Source organism: Schistocerca americana, chromosome X (genome assembly GCF_021461395.2).
Source record: "Schistocerca americana isolate TAMUIC-IGC-003095 chromosome X, iqSchAmer2.1, whole genome shotgun sequence".
NCBI classification, from domain to species: Eukaryota; Metazoa; Arthropoda; class Insecta; order Orthoptera; family Acrididae; genus Schistocerca; species Schistocerca americana.
This window is the reverse complement of record NC_060130.1, coordinates 31,172,009-31,192,781: the sequence shown is the minus strand read 5'-3', so window position 1 is coordinate 31,192,781 and position 20,773 is coordinate 31,172,009. Positions and strand designations below refer to the sequence as shown.

General features: G+C 40.1%; 1 protein-coding gene across 1 annotated transcript in view; it reads left to right on the top strand.

The window, feature by feature from the left end:
• Nucleotides 1-9,640: 9,640 nt before the first annotated feature.
• The window catches only part of LOC124554948 (molybdenum cofactor biosynthesis protein 1-like), a 60,291-nt gene continuing 49,158 nt past the window's right edge, over nucleotides 9,641-20,773 (top strand). Inside the window, exons 1-2 of the mRNA XM_047128647.1 lie at nucleotides 9,641-9,666; nucleotides 13,825-14,080. Coding sequence (XP_046984603.1) covers nucleotides 9,641-9,666; nucleotides 13,825-14,080 — 282 coding nt within the window. The remainder of the gene's footprint in view (nucleotides 9,667-13,824; nucleotides 14,081-20,773) is intronic.

Genomic DNA, 20,773 nt, shown 5'->3' with positions numbered 1-20,773 from the left:
CTGCATAGTATTTCAACCTAAATCCACTTAGAATGGTGAACCACCATTCAGAGAATAACTTTTTAACAACACAGTTCGACTTCTCTAAAGGCTTCTATACTGAGAATCCAACATAATATCTCACAAATTCAATTCCAGTAGAATTAAATAGTGGGAATTAACCCCTCTGTCATCTTGCCAAAGCCTTTGACTGTTTAGATTAAAAAATTCTGTGAGGGGAAGCTAAAATAGTATGGCATTAAAAGTCTTCCCCTTGCATGGATTGAGTTGTACTTTAACTACAGAAAATGGAAGGTCACATTAACAAATGATAAGACAGGAATAAGATTAAACTCAAAAAGGGAGAACATAAAATATGGTGTGGTACACAGTGTTTGCTGCCAAGTCCACAAAAATGATTTACTTCCGGCACTGGAGGGCTTAGGAAAAACTCTAATGTTTTGCAGTGCCACAAACTTATTGATGCAAGATCTAAACTCATCCATACCAGAAACATCCAGGAGAATAACAGAACAGGCGTGTACTGATCCACAGGTACCAGCTTAGTGCCTAAAAACTTGTATTGTGCAGTTCTAAAGAAATAAAAGTGACTTACAGATACGAATATCAAAAGTAGGGATAAATGGGCAATTAGGCTCCCGTGTTCTAAGTTCCTGGGTATGCAGATACCACTCACGTGTGAGTTTAGGATGAACTCAGCAATTCAGAACTGCAATACTAGAAGCAAAAATAATTTCCATATATAAAAACCTAAAATCAGGGTTGCCACAAGTTTCTCCAAGTGAAATTCCCTGATATCTCTGATTCCACAGACACATTTTAGAATTTTTCCCCGACAAATTTTGAGGTCTCAAGGGGAGGTAAAGACATGAGTCGACAAAAGAATGTAAGGGCTTTGTATTTCTCCCCCATTTTGTTTTAGGGCGCAAAAACAACTAGGGTCATATGTGTCCATGCCAAAACTGTGAAACACAAAGGTGAGGAGAGGAGTTAAAAATGATTACATGTCAACGTTTAATGACGGGAGAGAGGACAGCTACAATCAGGGATGTGGAGAAAGGTCTATGAAGTACGCAATAGGTAAATGGAGGCCCAGAACTAAAAGTTAAATGGCCTTCACCATATTGCTACAACTGATAAGAAGTAAAACACGGTCGACAGCCCACGCATTGTTCACTAAAACGGCCAATAACTCAGATGGCAAACCCAAACGGGAACGTAAACGGTAAAAAAAAAGGGCACCCTCTCAGGAAACAGCAGACAGTTAAAAGTTGGGTGCAATGTACACAAAGTAGTGGGGGAGCACCACTTAACAAATGGTGATGGCTAAAAAGGCAGTGCCCAATATGCAACCTAGTTAAAATGACCTCCTCACCGCAGGACGACTGAGAGGAGGTTGTCCAAGCCACTGGAAGAGGCTTAATAACCCAGAGCTTATTCCTATGAATGGAGGACCAGTGGCGATGCCAAAGTGACACCACCTCCTGACTGAAAGCAACAAGAGATCATCAGAGGGAATGCAAGAATTATTGGGCTGAAGTACGAGGAATGCAGCTTTGGCAGCAGTGTCAGCAACCTCTTGGACCGATATGACCTGGAACCGACGTAAACATCACAGTGGCTCCATAAAAAGTGAGCAAGTGGAAGCTTTCCTGGAACCGGTGCACTAAGGGATGGACAGTCTACAGTGCACAGAGGCTTTGAAGGGTGCTGAGAGAGTCTGAGCAGTGACACAGTAGAAAAGAGTATGTCACCAGATGTACTCCATGATCTGATACAGGGTGAAGAGCTCTGCTGTAAATACTGAGCAATGTGCCGGAAGTCAGTACCAAAAAATGTTGGTTGACGTTGAAGGCACACCTGACACCATGGTCAGTCCAAGAGCCATCAGTGTACACGAAGATACTGTTGCAAAAATCCATGCATAGGTCGTGAAACTGAAGGCGAGCCTGAAGGTCAAGGTGAAGATGGGCTGCCGCAAGAAGCCAAGATGGTGAAGGGTTCACACCCATCGAAAAAGCTGCAGGGAGCATGAAGTCGGAGGACCAAGATAGTTTTGTATAAAGCAGGAGCATCAGGAATTTTGTAGTTTCAATGAATGGAAGAGCAACAGGCCTAAGACGTCCGGTGGCTGCACGAAAAGCATTATTCGACACATTGGCATTGCTGTCAGGCTTCCTCAGAGCCATAATCCATTGGTAGCAGGCACCCACTGCAGTAGTAGCCCTCGGGTGGCCTGAGCAAGGTATGTCACTGATAGTTCCTGTCCCTCTCTATCTCTTCCATGTCCGAACAACATTGCCACGGTTCACTCCACGATGTCTGGACGCTACCCTTGCTGAGAGCCCTTCTTGGCAAAGTGTAATAATGCAGATGCAATCGAACTGCAGTAAGGATCATCTAGGCATTGTTGAACTACAGACAACATGCCCTGGATTCCTCATGTCGACAGCAGAAGAAAGCCGACACTTCTGTAGGACCTCATGGAGCAGGATCCTCTTGCCTCTGTGCCCTGTAGCAGTGAGTTTTCGCAGACTGACACTTGGCAGCTGCCGAGGTGACACCCCTTCCTATTGTCCTCATTGTGACTGTCCTCCAATGGAACTTTTGCAGACTTTGATCCAACAAAGAGGATTTATGACTGCTTTTAGAATCGCAGCTTCTACTTGTACTCTGCCTTCAGGAAACAAAATTGCATCCTCACGACTGCTTTGAGCTTTTGTATTTCTTCCTGGTCTGTTTTGACTTTCCGCTCGAGGTTGGCATTCTGTCTCATGAAGGAGTCATGCTGCTCATATGGGATGACATTCATAGTCAACCCATCCATCTCCCTGACTACCTGTCATCAAGCTGTTGCAATCTGTCTTTTCCTTCCTCACTTGAACTTTTCCCTTTCTACCATTTACATCCCTCAATCATTTGATGTCACCAGGTTCGACTTCCTCCAGCTTATTGGACAGCTTCCTCGCCGATTTCTGCTGCTTGGGGACTTTAATGCACACCATCCCATTTGGGGCTCTTCCAGAACCTATCCGAGAGGTGCCCTCTTCGCTGCCATTCTTAATCAACTTAACCTTTTCATCTTTAACACAGAAGCACCCATGTTGCTTTCAGACTCGTCGCACTCCTATTCCCATTTGGACCTTTCCTTCTTCACTGCCCGTCCTGCACATCATCTTGAACGGTCCGTTCTTTCTGACACCTACTCGAGCGACCATTTCCTGTGTGCTATCCATTTGCTGACTCCTACCCCACCTCCGTGCACATCGAAATGGCAGCACACTAAGGCTGACTGGAGACTTTACCCCGCCCTGGCGACCTTCAACGAACATGATTTCCACAGTTGTCACAGGTGGAATTTCTTACAAACATTATCCTTACCGTCGCAGAACATTCCATTCCTCACACTTCCTCTTTACCATGCTGTGTCCCAATCCTTTGGTGGACTGAAGCCTGCTGCGATGGAATTCGCATTCTTCAGGATAACCAAAAAGGTAGCTGAACTTCATTCACTAGTTCTTTTAACAGTTTCACCCCCCTCTTCCATCGTGTGCACCAACTTCCGATGGTTCTCTGGGAGCAAGATCCATTCCCCAATTTTCATCCTGACAGTAGCAGACAGTATCATCGTGTACCATATTGCTATCTCCAACACCTTGGGTCGCCATTTTGCAGAAATTTTGAGCTCCTCCCACCATCATCCTGCCTACCTCTATTGGAAATGGGCAGAGAAGACTCAGGCAATACCCTTCTCTTCTCAGAATTGTGTGTGTTACTGTGCTGCCTTTACTATGAGGAAGCTAGCTCACGTTCTCAGTTCATGTCAATCCTCTGCCCTGGACCAGACACTGTTAATTTTCAAATGTTGCAGCACCTTTCTCTTGTGGGCAAGCACTTTTTGCTTAATACGTACAACTGGACCTGGGCAGAGGGCATGTTATTAAGCCACTGTTGTGAAGCCACTGTTATACCCACACCTAAGCCCGGTAAGGACAAACAACTTCCTTCTGGCTATCACCCACTTTGTTTACCCATGTCATGAATGGTTTTCTGTGGAAATCCCAGACTGGCTGTGTTTTTCAATTTGGAGAAAGCCTACGACATTTGTTGGGGACTAGTATCGTTTGTACTCTCTACACATGGCGCCCACTTCCTGTCTTATCATTTGTTAATGTGACCTTCCATTTTCTGTAGTTAAAGTACAACTCAATCCATGCAAGGGGAAGACTTTTAATGCCATACTATTTTAGCTTCCCCTCACAGAATTTTTTAATCTAAACAGTCAAAGGCTTTGGCAAGATGACAGAGGGGTTAATTTCCACTATTTAATTCTACTGGAATTGAATTTGTGAGATATTATGTTGGATTCTCAGTATAGAAGCCTTTAGAGAAGTCGAACTGTGTTGTTAAAAAGTTATTCTCTGAATGGTGGTTCACCATTCTAAGTGGATTTAGGTTGAAATACTATGCAGATGAAGAGGCTTACAAAGGCTGGAATAGGCTGGTGAGATGCACCAAACCAGTAGCTGGATGAAGACCACAACAGCAGACTTCAACTCAGTTTATTGATTGAAATCCAGCTCTTGCCGAAATTAGGTCTCTGTCTCTCTCTCTCACTCTCTCTCTCTCTCTCTCTCTCTCTGACACACACACACACACACACACACACACACACACACACTCTTCCTTCTAGCTACCACTCCATCTCTCTTACCACTGTGTTCGCAAGGTGATGGGTCATATGATTCATGCCCGGATGATATTGTGGCTCGAGTCTCACAATTTTTGATGAATGCACAGTGTGGCTTTCAACACGGCATTCTGCAGTGGACCGTCTCATTATTTTGCCCATCCATGTCATGAACGGTTTTCTGTAGAAATCCCATATTGTCGCTGTGTTTTTCGATTTGTGAGAAGGCCTATGACACCTGCTAGAGAGCTAGTACCCTCCATACTCTTCACATGTGGGGCTTCCATGGCCACCTACCCTGTTTCCTTCAGACATTTTTAAAAGACCGAGTTTTCGAGGTTCATGAAAGGTCTGCCTTGTCGGACACCTTTATCCAGGAAAATGGTGTGTCTCAGGGTTCCATTCTGAGTGTCATTCTCTTTGCCATCACCATTAACCCTATAATGGCATGTCTCCCACTGGGCATCTCCGACTCCCTTTTTTTTGACGATTTTGCCTTCTATTGCAGTTCTCTATGAAGCTGTCTCACTTAGTGGCATCTTCAGCAATGTCTTGATTGTCTTTACTCCTGGAGCATCAACAATGGCTTTCACTTTTCCACTGACAAAACTGTCTGTATGAATCCCACGAACGCTGACTGCAAATTTGTATGTCCGTCTGGTTATTTGACCTGTTGTGCTGCCATTCACAAACAGCATTCCAGGAGGTGTTTTCCTACAGGATAACACTTGCTCACGTACTGCTGTTGTAAGCCAACATGCTATAGTGTGTCAACATATTGCCTTGGCTTGCTCGATAACCAGCTCTACCTCCAATCGAGCACATATTGGACGTCATCTGATGACAGCTTCAACCCATCCACAAACATCATTAACTGTCCTTATATTGGCCAACCAAGTGCAACAGGCATGGAACTACATCCCACAAACACACACACATGACACATGTACAACAGCGTATCAGCATTTACATTTACATTTGCAGTGGCTTATCTCACACTCACATTGATCTCTGATCCTGCAACGTTAATCACTTTACATACATTGTCTCAACAAATATATTCCTGGTATTTCATTACTCTACATTAATTATTTTTGGGTGTTGCAAATTTTTCCGTCAGTGTACCTGGCCTTTCTTTAACCATCCCTGGTGCAATGCAGAATTCTCTTCCCAGTAGCGAGAAAATGCCGTTTTTCCAGTTTTTAAATCAGATAAATTGCCTCTTCAAACGGACAGCTGTCGTCCAGATTGTTTACTCAGTGTCCTGCAAGTTACTTGAACATATGGTTAGTCGAAGGCTGTATTGTGTCCTTGAATCCCCGGATCTTTTGGCTTCGATCCAGGGTGCTTTTCGCCAAGGGCGCTCTACTGAAGATAATTTAGTCCACTTGAAGTGTGCTATCTGAACAGCTTTTGCTCAGCATCAGTTCCTTGTTGCAGTTTTCATTGATCTGCGTGTATATCTTATGATACCACATGGTGCCATAACGTCCTTGCCACCTTAAAGGAGTGGGGCCTCCATGGCCCACTCCTGATTTTTATCCAGAACTTTCTTCCATGTCACACTTTTTGGGTACAGGTTGGTGCCTCCTGTAGCATCCCCCCCTGCAGGAGAAGGGGCTTGCACAAGGTTCTGTTTTGAGTGCCACTCTCCTTTTTGTGGCTATCAATGATCTGGCGGCAGCTGCATGGCATATGGTGTCCCCATCTTTCCTGTTCATCCACGACGGCTATTGCTGGAGGCAGAATGCAGGGAGCAATACACCAAGCACAATCCTGGGCTTTCACTCATAGCATCCATTTTTTGCCTGCCATGACCTATGTTATGCATTTCTGTCATTGTGTTTTTTAGGACCGGTCTTAGATGCCTAGTTGAGATGGGTTCCCCGTCTTTGTCAACTAAAGCAGACATGTAGGTCGCACCTGAATGCTCTTCTATGCCTCAGCGACACTGACCACGGTGTGGTCCACTCTACTTTGATATGGCTGCATGCAGCATTGGTGAAGTCACACCTAGATTACAGGAATCTCTCATATGACTTTTCATCAGCTTCGACATTACGTCTGGATTCGATACACTATTGTGGGGTAAGACTGGTAACAGGTGCCTTTGGACTAGGCAGCAGTTCCACTATTGTGGGTTCTGCACCATCAAAAATTGATGGCAGCTGCTCACCCATAGTACCCTAACTGTCATCTCCTCTTTCCAGATACGAGATCTACCTCCCAAATCGGCAACACAGATCTGGGGTTAAGATCACCAAGTTAGAGTCTTGGTCCAGCACACAGTTTTAATCTGCCAGGAAGTTTCATATCAGTGCACACTATGCTGCAGAGTGAAAATCTCATTCTAGAAAAAGCTTTATCTGTAATTCTCTTTACGTATCGGCTATTTTCTTCACATATGGGGGACATGGTCTCATCTGAAAAGTGAAAGCAAGCCTGTAAAAGAAAGGGAAGGGGGGGGGGGGGGGGCTGTTCTCAATTCTTGAGCAGTGACCCTCTTGGTCCATTTTTTTTTTTTTTTTTTTTTTTAAACCTTTGCAATTTGGGTGAGTTTATGTTCAATCCTTGCACCCAATTTACTCTTTCATCTACCTACTTTTTTTCAAATCAAGCAGAACGATATTTATGCCCATTGCTTAATACGTGTTTGTATAACTTACAATGCTGGTATTTATGAATTTTTTAGCATTTGACTCCGGAAAGACCATTTTTCTTTGTAGTGAGGTCTTGCCAACAGCAAATTTTCTGGATGGAAAGTCGCTCAATCTGCTCATATACTTTAAAATTTAAAAGTAAATCTAGCAATGCTAGAATGTATACAAAATACTGATATACCCATTTTCAAGTTGTTGTATAAAGATTCGCGACTTTTAAAACTTACGTAGATTATCTTTTTGATGATAGAACTTTACATAAGAAGTTATTAAGAACATTGTGCATATCACATGATGAACAATTGAATGACTAAAGCAATGTTATCAACCCTCATTCATTGACACATGTAATAAATTCATCGAAACAGTGAAGTTCAGAGCTGTTGTATAAATTTCTGAAATTAAAAGTATACATTGACTAATGAATGTATTATTTTGATGTGAAAGAACACAATAATTATTATTTTTGGAATGTAATAATTCACTATGGCTTCATTTTAATTCTAATAAGTTTCGCACTGTAATGAAACATTGTCTAAATGCCTCTCTCTCTCTCTCTCTCTCTCTCTCTCTCTCTCTCTCTCTCTCTCTCTCTCCCTCTCATTTGTAATAACTTACCGCTGTTATTTTGTATTGGTATTGCAGTCATTACATTAAAATTGGCTATATTGATTCTGCAATTTATACTATTATGTTATTGCTAAGAATTGATTTAAAGAATAAACGTATATATTTATTTGTAAGATATTGTAAATTTATACCACTGGAACTCTTTCAAAATATTTGATTGCGTAATACTGCCAATAAATACAATGACTTTCTTTCATCTGTTTATAATTGTAATAGATGTTGGACACTTTGACTCCAAGTATGTTATACAGAAACGCAGTGATTTTTTACAAAAGGCAAAACTATGTGTTCGAAGAATTGTGGAGAGGAGGGTACGTGATGTATTTTAAGTAGGTTATAAAGAGTAACTATAACAACAAAAACAATAAATTATTGATAAATTTATTTAATTGAATAGATAAAAAATCTACTCACCAAGCGGCAGCAGAACATACACATAAAAGACAGTGGCTCTTCCAGACAGAAGCGTTGAAGGGGAAGGAAGAAGGGTAAAGGAAAAGGCCTGGAGAGTTCCATGAAAAGGTGTAGATTTTGGGAAAGTCACACAGAACTGCGGATCAGGCGAGAAATAGAAACGACACATGTCATATACCAGCTATTATGTAAACACTGTTCAGCTTTCTACATCTGCATGACTACCACCAAATTATCAGTTAGGATAAATGGGCATAGGCGTAGTGTATATACTGGGAACTCACAATATCCTGTTGCAGAGCATGCTCTTCAACATGGCATACGTGACCTCGGCACTTGTTTCACCACACATGCCACCTGGATTCTTCCGCCAGACACCAGTTTCTCAGAACTCCGCAGGTGGGAACTAGCACTAAAACATGTCCTTGGTTCTCACCACCCACCTCGCCTTAATTTACGTTAATTTCTCCTGTCTCAGCTTTTCTTCACTGTAATTACTCTTTGCTTCACTCCGTTTTAGCTTTCTACATCTTTCATTGTCTTTCCCGTCTGTTTTCACTGCCCCCTCCCACAGCTGTTGCATACAATACACTTAGCTTCTCACTCTTATTAACTCATGTACAGTTTTAGTAGTAATCTCTGTCTTGCATATTACCCTGTCTTCCACCTTTAAGCTCTCAGGTTTCCGAATCTTGCCCGATGCAGTCCCCAACAATTAGTCTTTCCTTCTCATCCTGTACGGTAAGTCACCCATGACCCATGTTTCTGGGTAACTTTACCAAAATCTACCCCTTTTTTTAGACCTCTCCAGTCCTTTTCCTTCACCCTTCTTGCTTCCCCTGCAACCATTCAGCCTGAAGAAGGAGTCACTGGCTCCAAACGCTTGCCTATCACAACAGTGTTTTATGTGTGTGTTCTGCCATTGATTGGTGAGTAGATTTTTTATCTATCGAATTAAATGATTTTATAAAGAGTACCTGTGTGTGATGTTTTTATTGGTATACAACTTGTTATAAACAAAACTTATTTTTACCATTTAATATGTTTCCAGATATTTACCAGTGGTAAAGATGAAATTGGGTTGATTGTACTTGGTTCTGACAAGATACAGAATCCACTTGGTTACCCAAATGTGAGTGTGGAATTTCCTCTTGCACTGACTACATGGCAGATGATATCCTTTGTGGAGAAATCTTAACATGAAAGTGAAATAAAAACAGATTGGATAGATGGTGTTGTTGTTGGCATGCAAGTCTTGAAAGATGAGCTAGAGTAAGTATTTAAAGCTGTCTGTTTCATGGCATTCCTGGAACATGTTCCAGAATGTGTGTTACACAAATCACAGTGACATAGTTGTGACTTTATAAACTTGAATCAATATGTTTTTGTAATGAAAAAGAAACAGAAGGCACAATACCTGCAGAAATAGGAATTTTTTTTGTGTGATTTTACTGTATGATGTTTTTTACAGTTTTTCAGCTCAATAATTAAGGAGGTATTGATACAAGGCTTTGCCAAAAACCCATCTGTCACCTACAATTCCAGCCCTGTCACTGGCATTCCGTACCCCACAATATGACTGGGCCACTATGAAAGCAGCCACATCATTGTCAAATTCACTGAAACTACTGCATAGCAATTTGCTTGAGTATGGCTGCTGTTGTGGTCTTCAGTTTGGTTTAAGCACTGCATCAATACCTTCTCTTTATAGCACTCAGAGGTCGCGATCTGCGACTGTTTTTACAAGTGGCAAGAGAACTTTTCCTCTAGTTGCTTGTTTTGTCACTGAAAGATGCAAATATTTTAGAATGTAGTGCCCTATGTATATCTGTTAGAATAGCCACAAGGTCTGAAAGTTATTTTCAAATGATTGAGCTCTTCTACAGAGTATTGAAATTCACAGATACTTCCAACCTGGTCCACCAATGTCTTACATACTCCTCTTCCTCCATGGATTGTTTCCAGCATTTGGAGATGAAACATTAGGAAGCAAAACGTGCCTTATAACCAAAATCTAATGAACATATAATTAAATTAACCAAAGATGTAATGTTGCACTCTAAGGTAAGACTGATCTTGAATGCAAAGCCAAAGTGGAAATTAAATGTATGCTGCAACATTCATCTCAGTTTTTGTTATTGAAATTATTCACAGTGCCATAGGGAGAACTGAGTTTATGTGTTTTATAGAGTCAGATACACACTGTGGCACAGGGTGCTGTCCGTTATTCTTCTGACTATGATGTCCAGGAATGGTAGTCTTCCTTCTTCTTTGGTCTCCATAGTGAATTTGATTTTGTGGCGTGTGGAGTTCAGATGTACAAAGAAGTCAAGAAGTTTGTCTCTTCCATGAGGCCAGATGACAAGTGTGTTATCCACATAACAGAAGAAGAAGAAGAAGATGGATTTCCATTTGGATGACATCAGGGCCTCTTCCTCGAAGTGCACCGTAAACATATTCACAATCTCTGGTCAGAGTGGGCTGCCTATTGCGACTCCATCTGTTAGCGGGAGGGGGGTGTGCCACGAGTCAGTGAAGTGGGAAAGTTGTCCAAGTAATATGCGTGACGTGTCATACCTCGACCGATATTGAGAACAGAATAAAAAATTCAGAGGCATTACTTTTCAGCACTCCCATGCATATTCTGTATGCAAGAAAGCCGGTTTCTCATTCAGAAATTCTATTTCAGTGTTGGTTGTGTACACAAAGACCGTGTTAAGCATAATGGAAGAAGGAGAAATGTTTTTCAGCATTCCAGATTTGGCAGTGGCAGGCTCATGGTCTGGTGAGACTCTGGTTTATGGTTTCACTATATTGCTGCTTGCATTGCTCAGAATCTCATTTTGTGCGAACATAGAATTGGTAGGTTCAGGAGGGCCATGCTAAATGCCTTGCAGGGCCTCCGTAGTGCCATCCAACTAGCACCTGAGAGGGCAGACAAGTGTTCGCTCATGCGTACATGATCCTGCAGTGAAGTTGTGTACATTTAGTCAGGAAGTGGGCTTGTATACAGTGAGACAAGTATCCACACATACAATGTGATGGCATCTGGAGCAGCACAGACTGTCAAGCCATTAATGCAGCTCTAGAGAGAGTTGAACTGACAGCGGTGCAACTGACAACAATGCCAGACACAGGAATGGCACTGTGTCATTGTATCAGATGAGTCTCAGTTCTGCAACATCGTCACAATTGATGTACTTGTGTGTGGAGGCTCTGATGCCAACAGACCTGGCCAGATTGTACCTGTCATTCACATGCAGGTCCAGCATGTGATGTGATGGTATGGGGTGCAACTGGATACATGTCACAACCTCTGGTTCACATAGCCAGTAATTTGGACAGCAGCCATTGCATTTGTGTTTTGTTAAGGCCTATCGCTGTACCCTATTTTCAAGGGCTCCGTGATGTTATCTTTTAACAGGATAATGCAAGACTTTACATCACCTGATCTGTACTGAGCTACCTCGATACAGAGAGTGTTCCACTGTTGCCGTATCCAGCATTTTCTTCAAATCTGTCACCTGTGGAGAACGTCTGTTCACAGGATGCCAAGAGATGGGTATGCCACCAGTCGCCAGCCACCAGTCACCAGCCACTACAGTTGAAGAACTCTGACATATGACATACAGTTGAGTAGCATGAAATGATGTACCCACGGCTGTAATCCAACCTCGATTTGATATCCAGTGTGATGAGAGCTGTTCTGCTGTTCCAGTTTCAATACTGAAATTCATATATTATTTTTATGCTGTCCTAACCAGACTGGACTGTGGTGTCATACAGCATAAAATATCTTACAATGTGTTGAATCAGTGATGAGAAGTGTAGAACAGCCAGCAGGGGAAAGATGTTGACAATGAGACAGCTTTTATGTAGAACAGCAGTACAGTGTTTCACAGTGCATAATGCTTCCGCAGATTGAGAACAAAATGTGTGGTTTGCTTTCATCCATTTTCACAAACATAGCCTTGAAAAATAATGTTGACATTACTGTGCATTTCACTCTGAGGCATATTGCACTCTGAGAATGTTCATCGAATTCAGTTCCTTTGTATTATATATCAGCAACAGTGACATAATAGCAAATTGGACTGTATGAGTTTTTATGGATTATTTTTCCAGAGACACACTACCATTTCTTCAGATTTATTTAATTTGGGTATAAATCCTTTCCAGCATATATGCTGTACACAAAATGTTGAACATAAAATGTAGCTATCTGCTGATTTAACATCTTGCTGAGTATACCAGTACAATGTTTTGTTGTAACAAATAGTTCAATGTATTTTACACACTTATAAACTTATTTATACAGTTATAGTAATTTATACTATTACATTAATGTTGTACCTTAATGTTCTGGAAGATGATATTATAAGGAACCTCATACTTTTCCTGGATGATAGAGTTGTCTATAATGAATTATTGCCTGAAAAAAATCTGCACAAATTTGAGTCAGATCATAACATTTCAAATTGCTCCAAAGATAGGCAACTGAGTTTAAGTTTTCAGAAATGTAAATTGGAGCACATCACAAAACAAATAAAAGACAGTATTGTATGACTACATTATCAAATAATCACAGTTTTAATTGGTCAACTCATACAAATATCTGGATGAAATGAAATGGTGACATAGACTCACTTGTAGGCAAAGCAGAATGCAGACTTCAATTCATTGGTAAGATACTGGAAAATGCAATCAGTCTATAAAGGACATTGCTTACAAAATACTTGTGTGGCCCATTCTAGAATATTGCTTAAGTACGACCCATAACAAATAAGGCTAATGGCAGACATTGAATGTATACAAAATAGTGTAGCATGATTGATCATAGATTTATTTGATGCATGGGAGAGCATCAAGAAGCTACTAAAAATTGGAAATGCCAGACAAGTGAAGATAGACGCCAAATATATGACAAAACCCAACTTATGAAATTTCAGGAACCTGTATTAAGCGAGGTATTTGGGGATTATACAATAACTACATATGTATCACTCCTATAGGGACCATGAAGGCAAGATTAATTACAGCATGCACAGAACCATTTAAAGAAGCATTCTTCCCACACTCCACATGAGCATTGAATGGGGATAAACCATAATGTGTGGTACAACAATGTACTTTGTCGGACAAACCCACAGTGGTTTATACAGTGTGCATGGAGACATGGAATCAGTTGACAGTAGCTGGGTAATGGTTCATATTGATTCCCATTTCCCTGTTGCAGTAGGTGATCTTATGCCTCTAATTATTTTTTCATTGCTATCTTAACTTGCATTCTTCACTTCAGTTTATTTACCCTTCTTATCTCTTTGTATTAGGGCAAATGTACAGTTAACTTTTAAGGAATTTGTATTTTCAATTTATCAACTGGAGTTTTGTTTCATATGCAGCAACAATGTTACAAATTATTTGTTTCAGTTTCTTTAGAATAATTTGCTGTTTCACAGGTGCCTTGAAGAAAATAAAAGATCTCAAAAGTGTCTTAATGACAACCGATGGCCTCATGTTGACAAGACAGCTGGTTGCCTTGCAGAGGGCAGGGCTTGACGGTCTGAACATCAGCTTAGACACCCTGCAGTCCCAACGCTACAACCAGATCATGAGGAGGAAAGGCTGGGAGCATGTCATGGCTGGCATAGATCTAGCCTTGCAACTTGAATACGACCCTGTGAAGGTATTACTAGTGCAGCTGTCATCGCATGCAGACTTTCATAAACAAAAGATATAAATCTGTTGTTAAGAATATCAATACAAGAATCACCATTTTAAAGCAGTACGCCCTCACCCTCACCCCCATCCCCGCTCCCACCCTCACCGCTGTCACAACACTGCAGCTGTAAGTGAAGGAAGGTATATTAAGACAGAAGAAGTAAATTTTAGCTGACGATGCTAACAGTGTCGTAGTTTATACAACACAAAAAAGTATGGCTTGCAAGTTTACCAATTATTGTCAACATGAGGCCATCGGTTGTCATTAAGACACTTTTGAGATCTTTTATTTTCTTCAAGGCACCTGTGAAACAGGAAATTATTCTAAAGGAACTGAAACAAATAATTTGTAATTGGTATCTTATATTTTCCACCCAAGAGAGCATTATGAAACTCAAGATCTTTACAGTTTCTCTTTTTTTCTTTTGTGTCTTTAGTTTAAAATAAGTATCCTCTATTGTGGTGCCATTTTGAAAAAAATACTCGATTGTTTGGAAAAATTATTCTTAATTCTATAGTCACACTTTTGTTGTATATAAGTACTACTGGTTTCAGTAGCAAGTACCAGCATCAGTTCATCTTATTATCAAAAATTTCTTTGCAAAATAAAAGCTGACCACTGTGGCCAAGCGGTTCTAGGCACTTCAGTCCGGAACCGTGCTGCTGCTACGGTCGCAGGTTCGAATCCTGCCTCAGGCAGGGATGTCCTTAGGTTAGTTAGGTTTAAGTAGTTCTAAGTTTGGGGGACTGATGACCTCAGATGTTAAGTCCCATAGTGCTTAGAGCCATTTGAACCATTTTGCAAAATAAAAAGCTTCTGTACAACTGCAAACTAGACATACCATTTTCAGGGTGCAGTTCACATCTATTGAAAGCACAACAGTGACCTTTACCTTTAGTAGATAAGACACCTACTGGGGTAAGTGACTTGATGACTGCACACAAGAAGTTGTCATTTATTCCATATGTAGCTACCATGTAGACTCACTTTTTTCGTATCTGTTTGTCCTTACTCTTCCAAAAGGTTAAACCTTGTCTCTGCAGCCACAGCTTCCTCTCTTCAGCAGTTGTCTTCATCTCCATGTGTGAAGAAAATCCCATTCATTGATCACATTGTTTAAGTAGGATGTTCTCAGTCATCCCCTTGTTTTCTTACCTACGATCTTGCCTTCAGAAATGTTTTTTAAAATATTATCGTCTTCAGTTAAGTGTCCAGTGTATTTTGCTTTGCCCTGGCCTATAACTTTCAGTGGTTTTTTTCTTCTCTCCTATTTCCTTTAATTTTTCTGTCAATGCAGCTAGTTCTTGTACTACTCCTCCAGAATCACATTTCAGCAGGTTTGAGGCGAGCTTCCTTTGGCTTTTCTAATGTACAGATTTTGCATCTGTGTGTCAGAACACTCCGCACAAAGGTCTTTACAAATATTTTCTTAATGTGGAAGCTGATATGTTTATTCAGTTGCAGCTTCTTCTTATTTTGGAAGGAATTCTTCACCTGTGCTATTCTTTTCTTGAATGCCTTGAAATATTGATTGTTTTCTTGCAAAAAGCTACTGAGATATTGAATTTCAGTTGCTTTCTTGAGTTGCTCATTGCCTGTTCTTGTGTCAGTCCTACCTCCACCTCCTTTCTTGCCTGTAGCCATAACTTTTGTCTTCTTTGTATTCATTTTTAGCTTTAGTTTTACCATTTCTAGATTTAAGGCCTGAAACATTTTATTTAGTTCCTACTTTGATTTACTATTGTGATGTCATCAATCTGCAGTGTATATGCATGCAATTAAGTTTCCATATCGACATCATGCTCCAAAAACCACCTAACTGTGTGTGGCAGGGGGTACGTCTCATGCCACCAACTGATCCCCTCTGCCTTGTTCCACTTGTGAACAGTGCTTGAGAAGAATGACTGTCAGTACACTTCTGTATTATCTCTAACTTCTCAAATTTTCTTCTCGTGATCATTTCGTGAATTGTATATGAGAGAAACTATTATGTTGTCAGACTCTTCTCGGAAACTACTCTCTCGAAATTTGGGTAGTAAATCTTTCCGTGATGCACAACTGCTCTCTTATGGCATCTACCACTGGAGTTGCTGAGCATCTCTGTAATGATCTCACAGTGACTAAATGATCCTGTGACAAAACACTCCGCACTTCGTTGGATCTTCTTTCTCTCTTCTGTCAGTCCTACTGGGTAAGGACACAGGGGTAATTTACATTCACTTAAGATTCTTCCTGTGGATGTTAGTCTGGCATCTGCTTTTCTATTGCAGTTGTATGTGGTCATTCCACTTTAAGGTTGCTCTGGATAGTTACTTCTAGATATTTTATGGTAGATTCTGTTTCCAGCAATTTGTCATTAATAGTGTAGTTGTACAGTATTGGATTTCTTTTCCTGTGTGTGTGTGTGTGTGTGTGTGTGTGTGTGTGTGTGTGTGTGTGTGTGTGAGTGATATGTTACATTTATTTATGTGCAGGGTCAACTGCCAGAGCCTGCATCATTCACCAATCCTCTGCAGGTCATTGTGCAAATTGATACTGTCTTCTGTTGTTGCTACTTTCTGATGGACAAGTGAGAGTACCTGTGAACAATATTAAGGAGCCTCTGACACTTTCTACTGGATCATTTATATTCATTGTAAATGTAATGGTCCTATCACATTTCCTTGGAGTATTCCAGAAATTACCTTTTGATTCTTGTCATCTTTTCTTTGTTGTTGTTATTACTTCCTTGATGAACATATTAAGGAAGTAAGGTGATAGAAGGCACCCGTCTCTCACTGCCCTTCTGGTTTTCCTTCTTTCATATCCGGTTCAGTACTCTGACTTTTGTATATACTCAAAATTAATCATCTGTCCTTCCACTTTGGACATTACTTTAAGGAATGATGATATAATGGTAATCTGTTTAATAAACAATATTTTAACGATACACTTTGCTTTCCAATCATATAGTGGCTTGATGATGGAATTTGATACTGAAATTAGCAATCATTAGACAAAATAAAAGTGAAGCTATAATAAAAAAAAGTAACATTTTGGATCATGTCAGTTGTTGTTCCAAACAACAGCATGTCAGGAATAGGTTCAAATGGCTCTGAGCACTATGCGACTTAACTTCTGAGGTCATCAGTCACCTAGAACTTAGAACTAATTAAACCTAACTAACCTAAGGACATCACACACATCCATGCCCGAGGCAGGATTCGAACCTGCGAACGTAGTGGTCACTCAGTTCCAGACTGTAGCGCCTAGAACCACACGGCCACTCCGGCTGTCCAGGAATAGGTACTAAATTATTTGTCCGCTGATGACTTCACAGCTTAGAACACTAAAATGCAAATGTTAATTGTTTGTTATGTGCCCTGGTAGAGTTCACAACTGTTTACAGTTCACGATTGGTTGTTGGAGATTGGGCGTTACTCACATAGTGTATTTAGTGCACAGTGCAGAAAAAGGCAGTGTCCAGAAAAAAAAACAAGTGTAAAGGCAAAAGTTTCATGACAGGATGTTGTGTCACCATACTTGGAAGACAATTATAGCCAAAGACAGAAATTTAAAAGAAACTGGCTCATTTGAGCTGCGGAGACCTAGTCGAGGATTCTCAGTAGATAATTGTTAGCACAGTAGAATTTATAAAGAGACAATGTCAGTTCATGTGAGGGAAGGTTGATTGGTAAGTACCTATCAGCTTTCTCATAAAACTCACAATTTGAAGAATACACATCAAGGAAAAGGTAGAAGTCCAACAGTGTCAAATCTAGACAATAATATCGATCATCCAGCAGTTTTGCAAAATCCCCAGTTGTACTTACTTTACTTACTTACTTACTTACTTACTAACTTACTCAGATTTGCTGTGTACCATACAAGGAACTGGTTTCACAGAGTTCACTCGATCAGCTGCCAAGTTCTCACCTTCCTCCAAGTTTGTGTCCATGCATTGAAGATTCATTGCAAAAGTTCCAGGTGTTAAAAGGTCTTCCTGTACATCTGTATCTGTCCATTGATTTCCACAACAGTGTTGATTTTGGGATTCTTCCACCTTACATGCGTAGAACATAACCTGCAATCTTCAGTCTTCTTTCAACAATAATTACGTGCAGGCTGTGTAGACCTCGTATTCTCAGCACTTCATCGTTTGTAACTTGGTTGGGTTAACATCTTCAGAATTCATCTCTAGCATTGTTGGTGAAAAATATGGAGACTGTGTGCTGATTTTACTGATATTTTCCAAGTCTCACACATATAAATGATAAAGGAGTACAGTCAAAGCTTTGTTGACATATTACAGACCTAATTACCATATGGACTGATTTTCCAGTTCTGCTGGTAATTTCTGCATCTGTGACCTCATTATTACATATAAAGCTACCGAGATATGGCAATCTGTCAACATCTTGTAGTATCTTCTATTGCACTGTAATCAGGGAAGAGACGAGTAATTTCCACTTACTTTGCACATTCTGTTTGTGCAATTGAAAGGATACCAAATAAATTAAAAGGGTGGTGCACAAAATATGTCAAAACTCGGCTGCAGAAGCAATGAAAAAAAGCATGTCAAAATTTAAAAGAATGCAAAATCTCCAAGATTAGCGATGTTTTACTGAAGCTCGAAACTTAGGGTGGGTTTCAGTGCAAGATGTGTTTAATAGTTCCCATAGTGAAACTTCATTTTGAAATCTGGAAGAAAATCCAAAGAGGTTCTGGTTGCATGTGTAGTACACCAATGGCAAGACACAACCAATACCTTCACTGCTCAATAGCTGTGGTAATGTTACTGATGACAGTGCTACTAAAGCAGGGTTACTAAACACGGATTTCTGAAATTTCTTCACCAAAGACAACAAAGTAAATATTGCAGTATTCAAATCAAGAACAACTGCAACTGTGAGTAACTTAGTAGTAGCTCTCCTCAGTGTAATAAAGCAGTTATGTTTCTATCAGAGAATGCTGATACAATAGCTCCTTTAGAAATCATATATAGCTGCTCATTTGATAAAGATCCATACCTAGAGACTGAAAAGTTGCACAGGTCACACCAATGCTCAAGAAAGAAAAGAGGAGTAATCTATTAAATAACAGACTCATATCACTAATGTTGATTTGCATTAGGATTTTGGAACATATATTGTGTTTGAATATTATGAATTATCTCAAAGATAATGATTCATTGATAAATAGCCAAGATAGATTCAGAAATATCGACCTTTTAAAACACAGCTAGCTCTTTAGTCACACAAAGTAATAAGTGCTGTCGACTGGCATCTCAAATTTATTCCATATTTGTAGATTTCCAGAAGACTTTTTGAAACAGTTCCTCACAAGCATTTTCTAATCATATTGTGTGCCTATGGCGTATTGTCTCAGTTGTGCAACTGGATGTGTGGTTTCCTGTCAGAAAGGTCACAGTTCATAGTAATTGATGGAAAATCATCAAGTAAAACAGAAGTGATATCTGAAATTCCTCAAGGAAGTGTTATAGACCACCTGCTGTTGCCGATCTACATTAACAATTTAAGAGAGAATCTGAGCAGTCCTCTTAGATGATGCTATCATTTACAGTCTTGCAAATCATTTACTGTCTTGTAAAGTGATCAGATGATCAAAATGAACTGCAAAATGATTTAGGCTACGTATCCATATGATGCAAAAAGTGGTAACTGACCTTAAATAATAAAAATTGTTATGTCATCCGCATGAGTAGTAAAAGGCATCTACTAAATTTTGGTCACACGATAATTCACGCAGATCTAAAGGCTGTGAAGTCTACTGAATACTTAGGAATTACATTTACAAATAACTTAAATTGGAATGCTCACATAGATAATGCGGTGGGAAAGCAAACAAAAGACTGTGATTTAATAGTAAAACATTTAGAAGATTAGGATTACTAAAGAGACTATCTACAACTATACTTGTCTGTCCTCTTTTGGAGTATTCTGCATGGTGTGGGATCCTTACCAGATAGGACTGACAGAGGACATCATTTAAAAGTTCAAAGAAGGGCAGCTCATTTTGTATTATTGGCAAACAGGAAAGTGCATGCCACAGATATCGCATGTGAATTGGGGTAGCAGTCATTAAAGCAAAAGCAATTTGCTGGAGCAGGTTCTTAAAATTTCAATCATCAACTTTCTCCTCCGAATGTGAAAATATTTTGTTAGAGCCCTCTCACATAGGGAGAAATGATCATTGTAATAAAATAGAGAAATCAGAGCTTGTACGGAAATATTGAAGTGTTTGTTTTTCCTCAAATGCTGTAGGGGAGTGGAATGGTAGATAAAGAGGTTGAGGGTGGTTCTCTGAACCCTCTGCCAGCATTTAATTGTGAATTACAGACTAGTCATGCAGATATAGATTATGTAGATAGGCTTTCAATATTGTGCACTGATTCTCTAATTTTATACATTGCTCAAATACTTTCGTGGCGCTTTGGAGTGACCCCTTTAAAATAACGCTTTACCAGTGTTCTTAATATGTATTTTGGTAACCAGGTTGATAAGAAGTTACAACAATACTCTCTTATTACTCCCCAGTTTTGGGTTTTATTAATGAACAAAATCGCCACAGTGTTCCATAACAATTACGGGCTGAAGTTTCCTGCTGATGGAACCAATATGATTTTCTGTGTTTCTGAGCATACAGGTTGTGTACGCT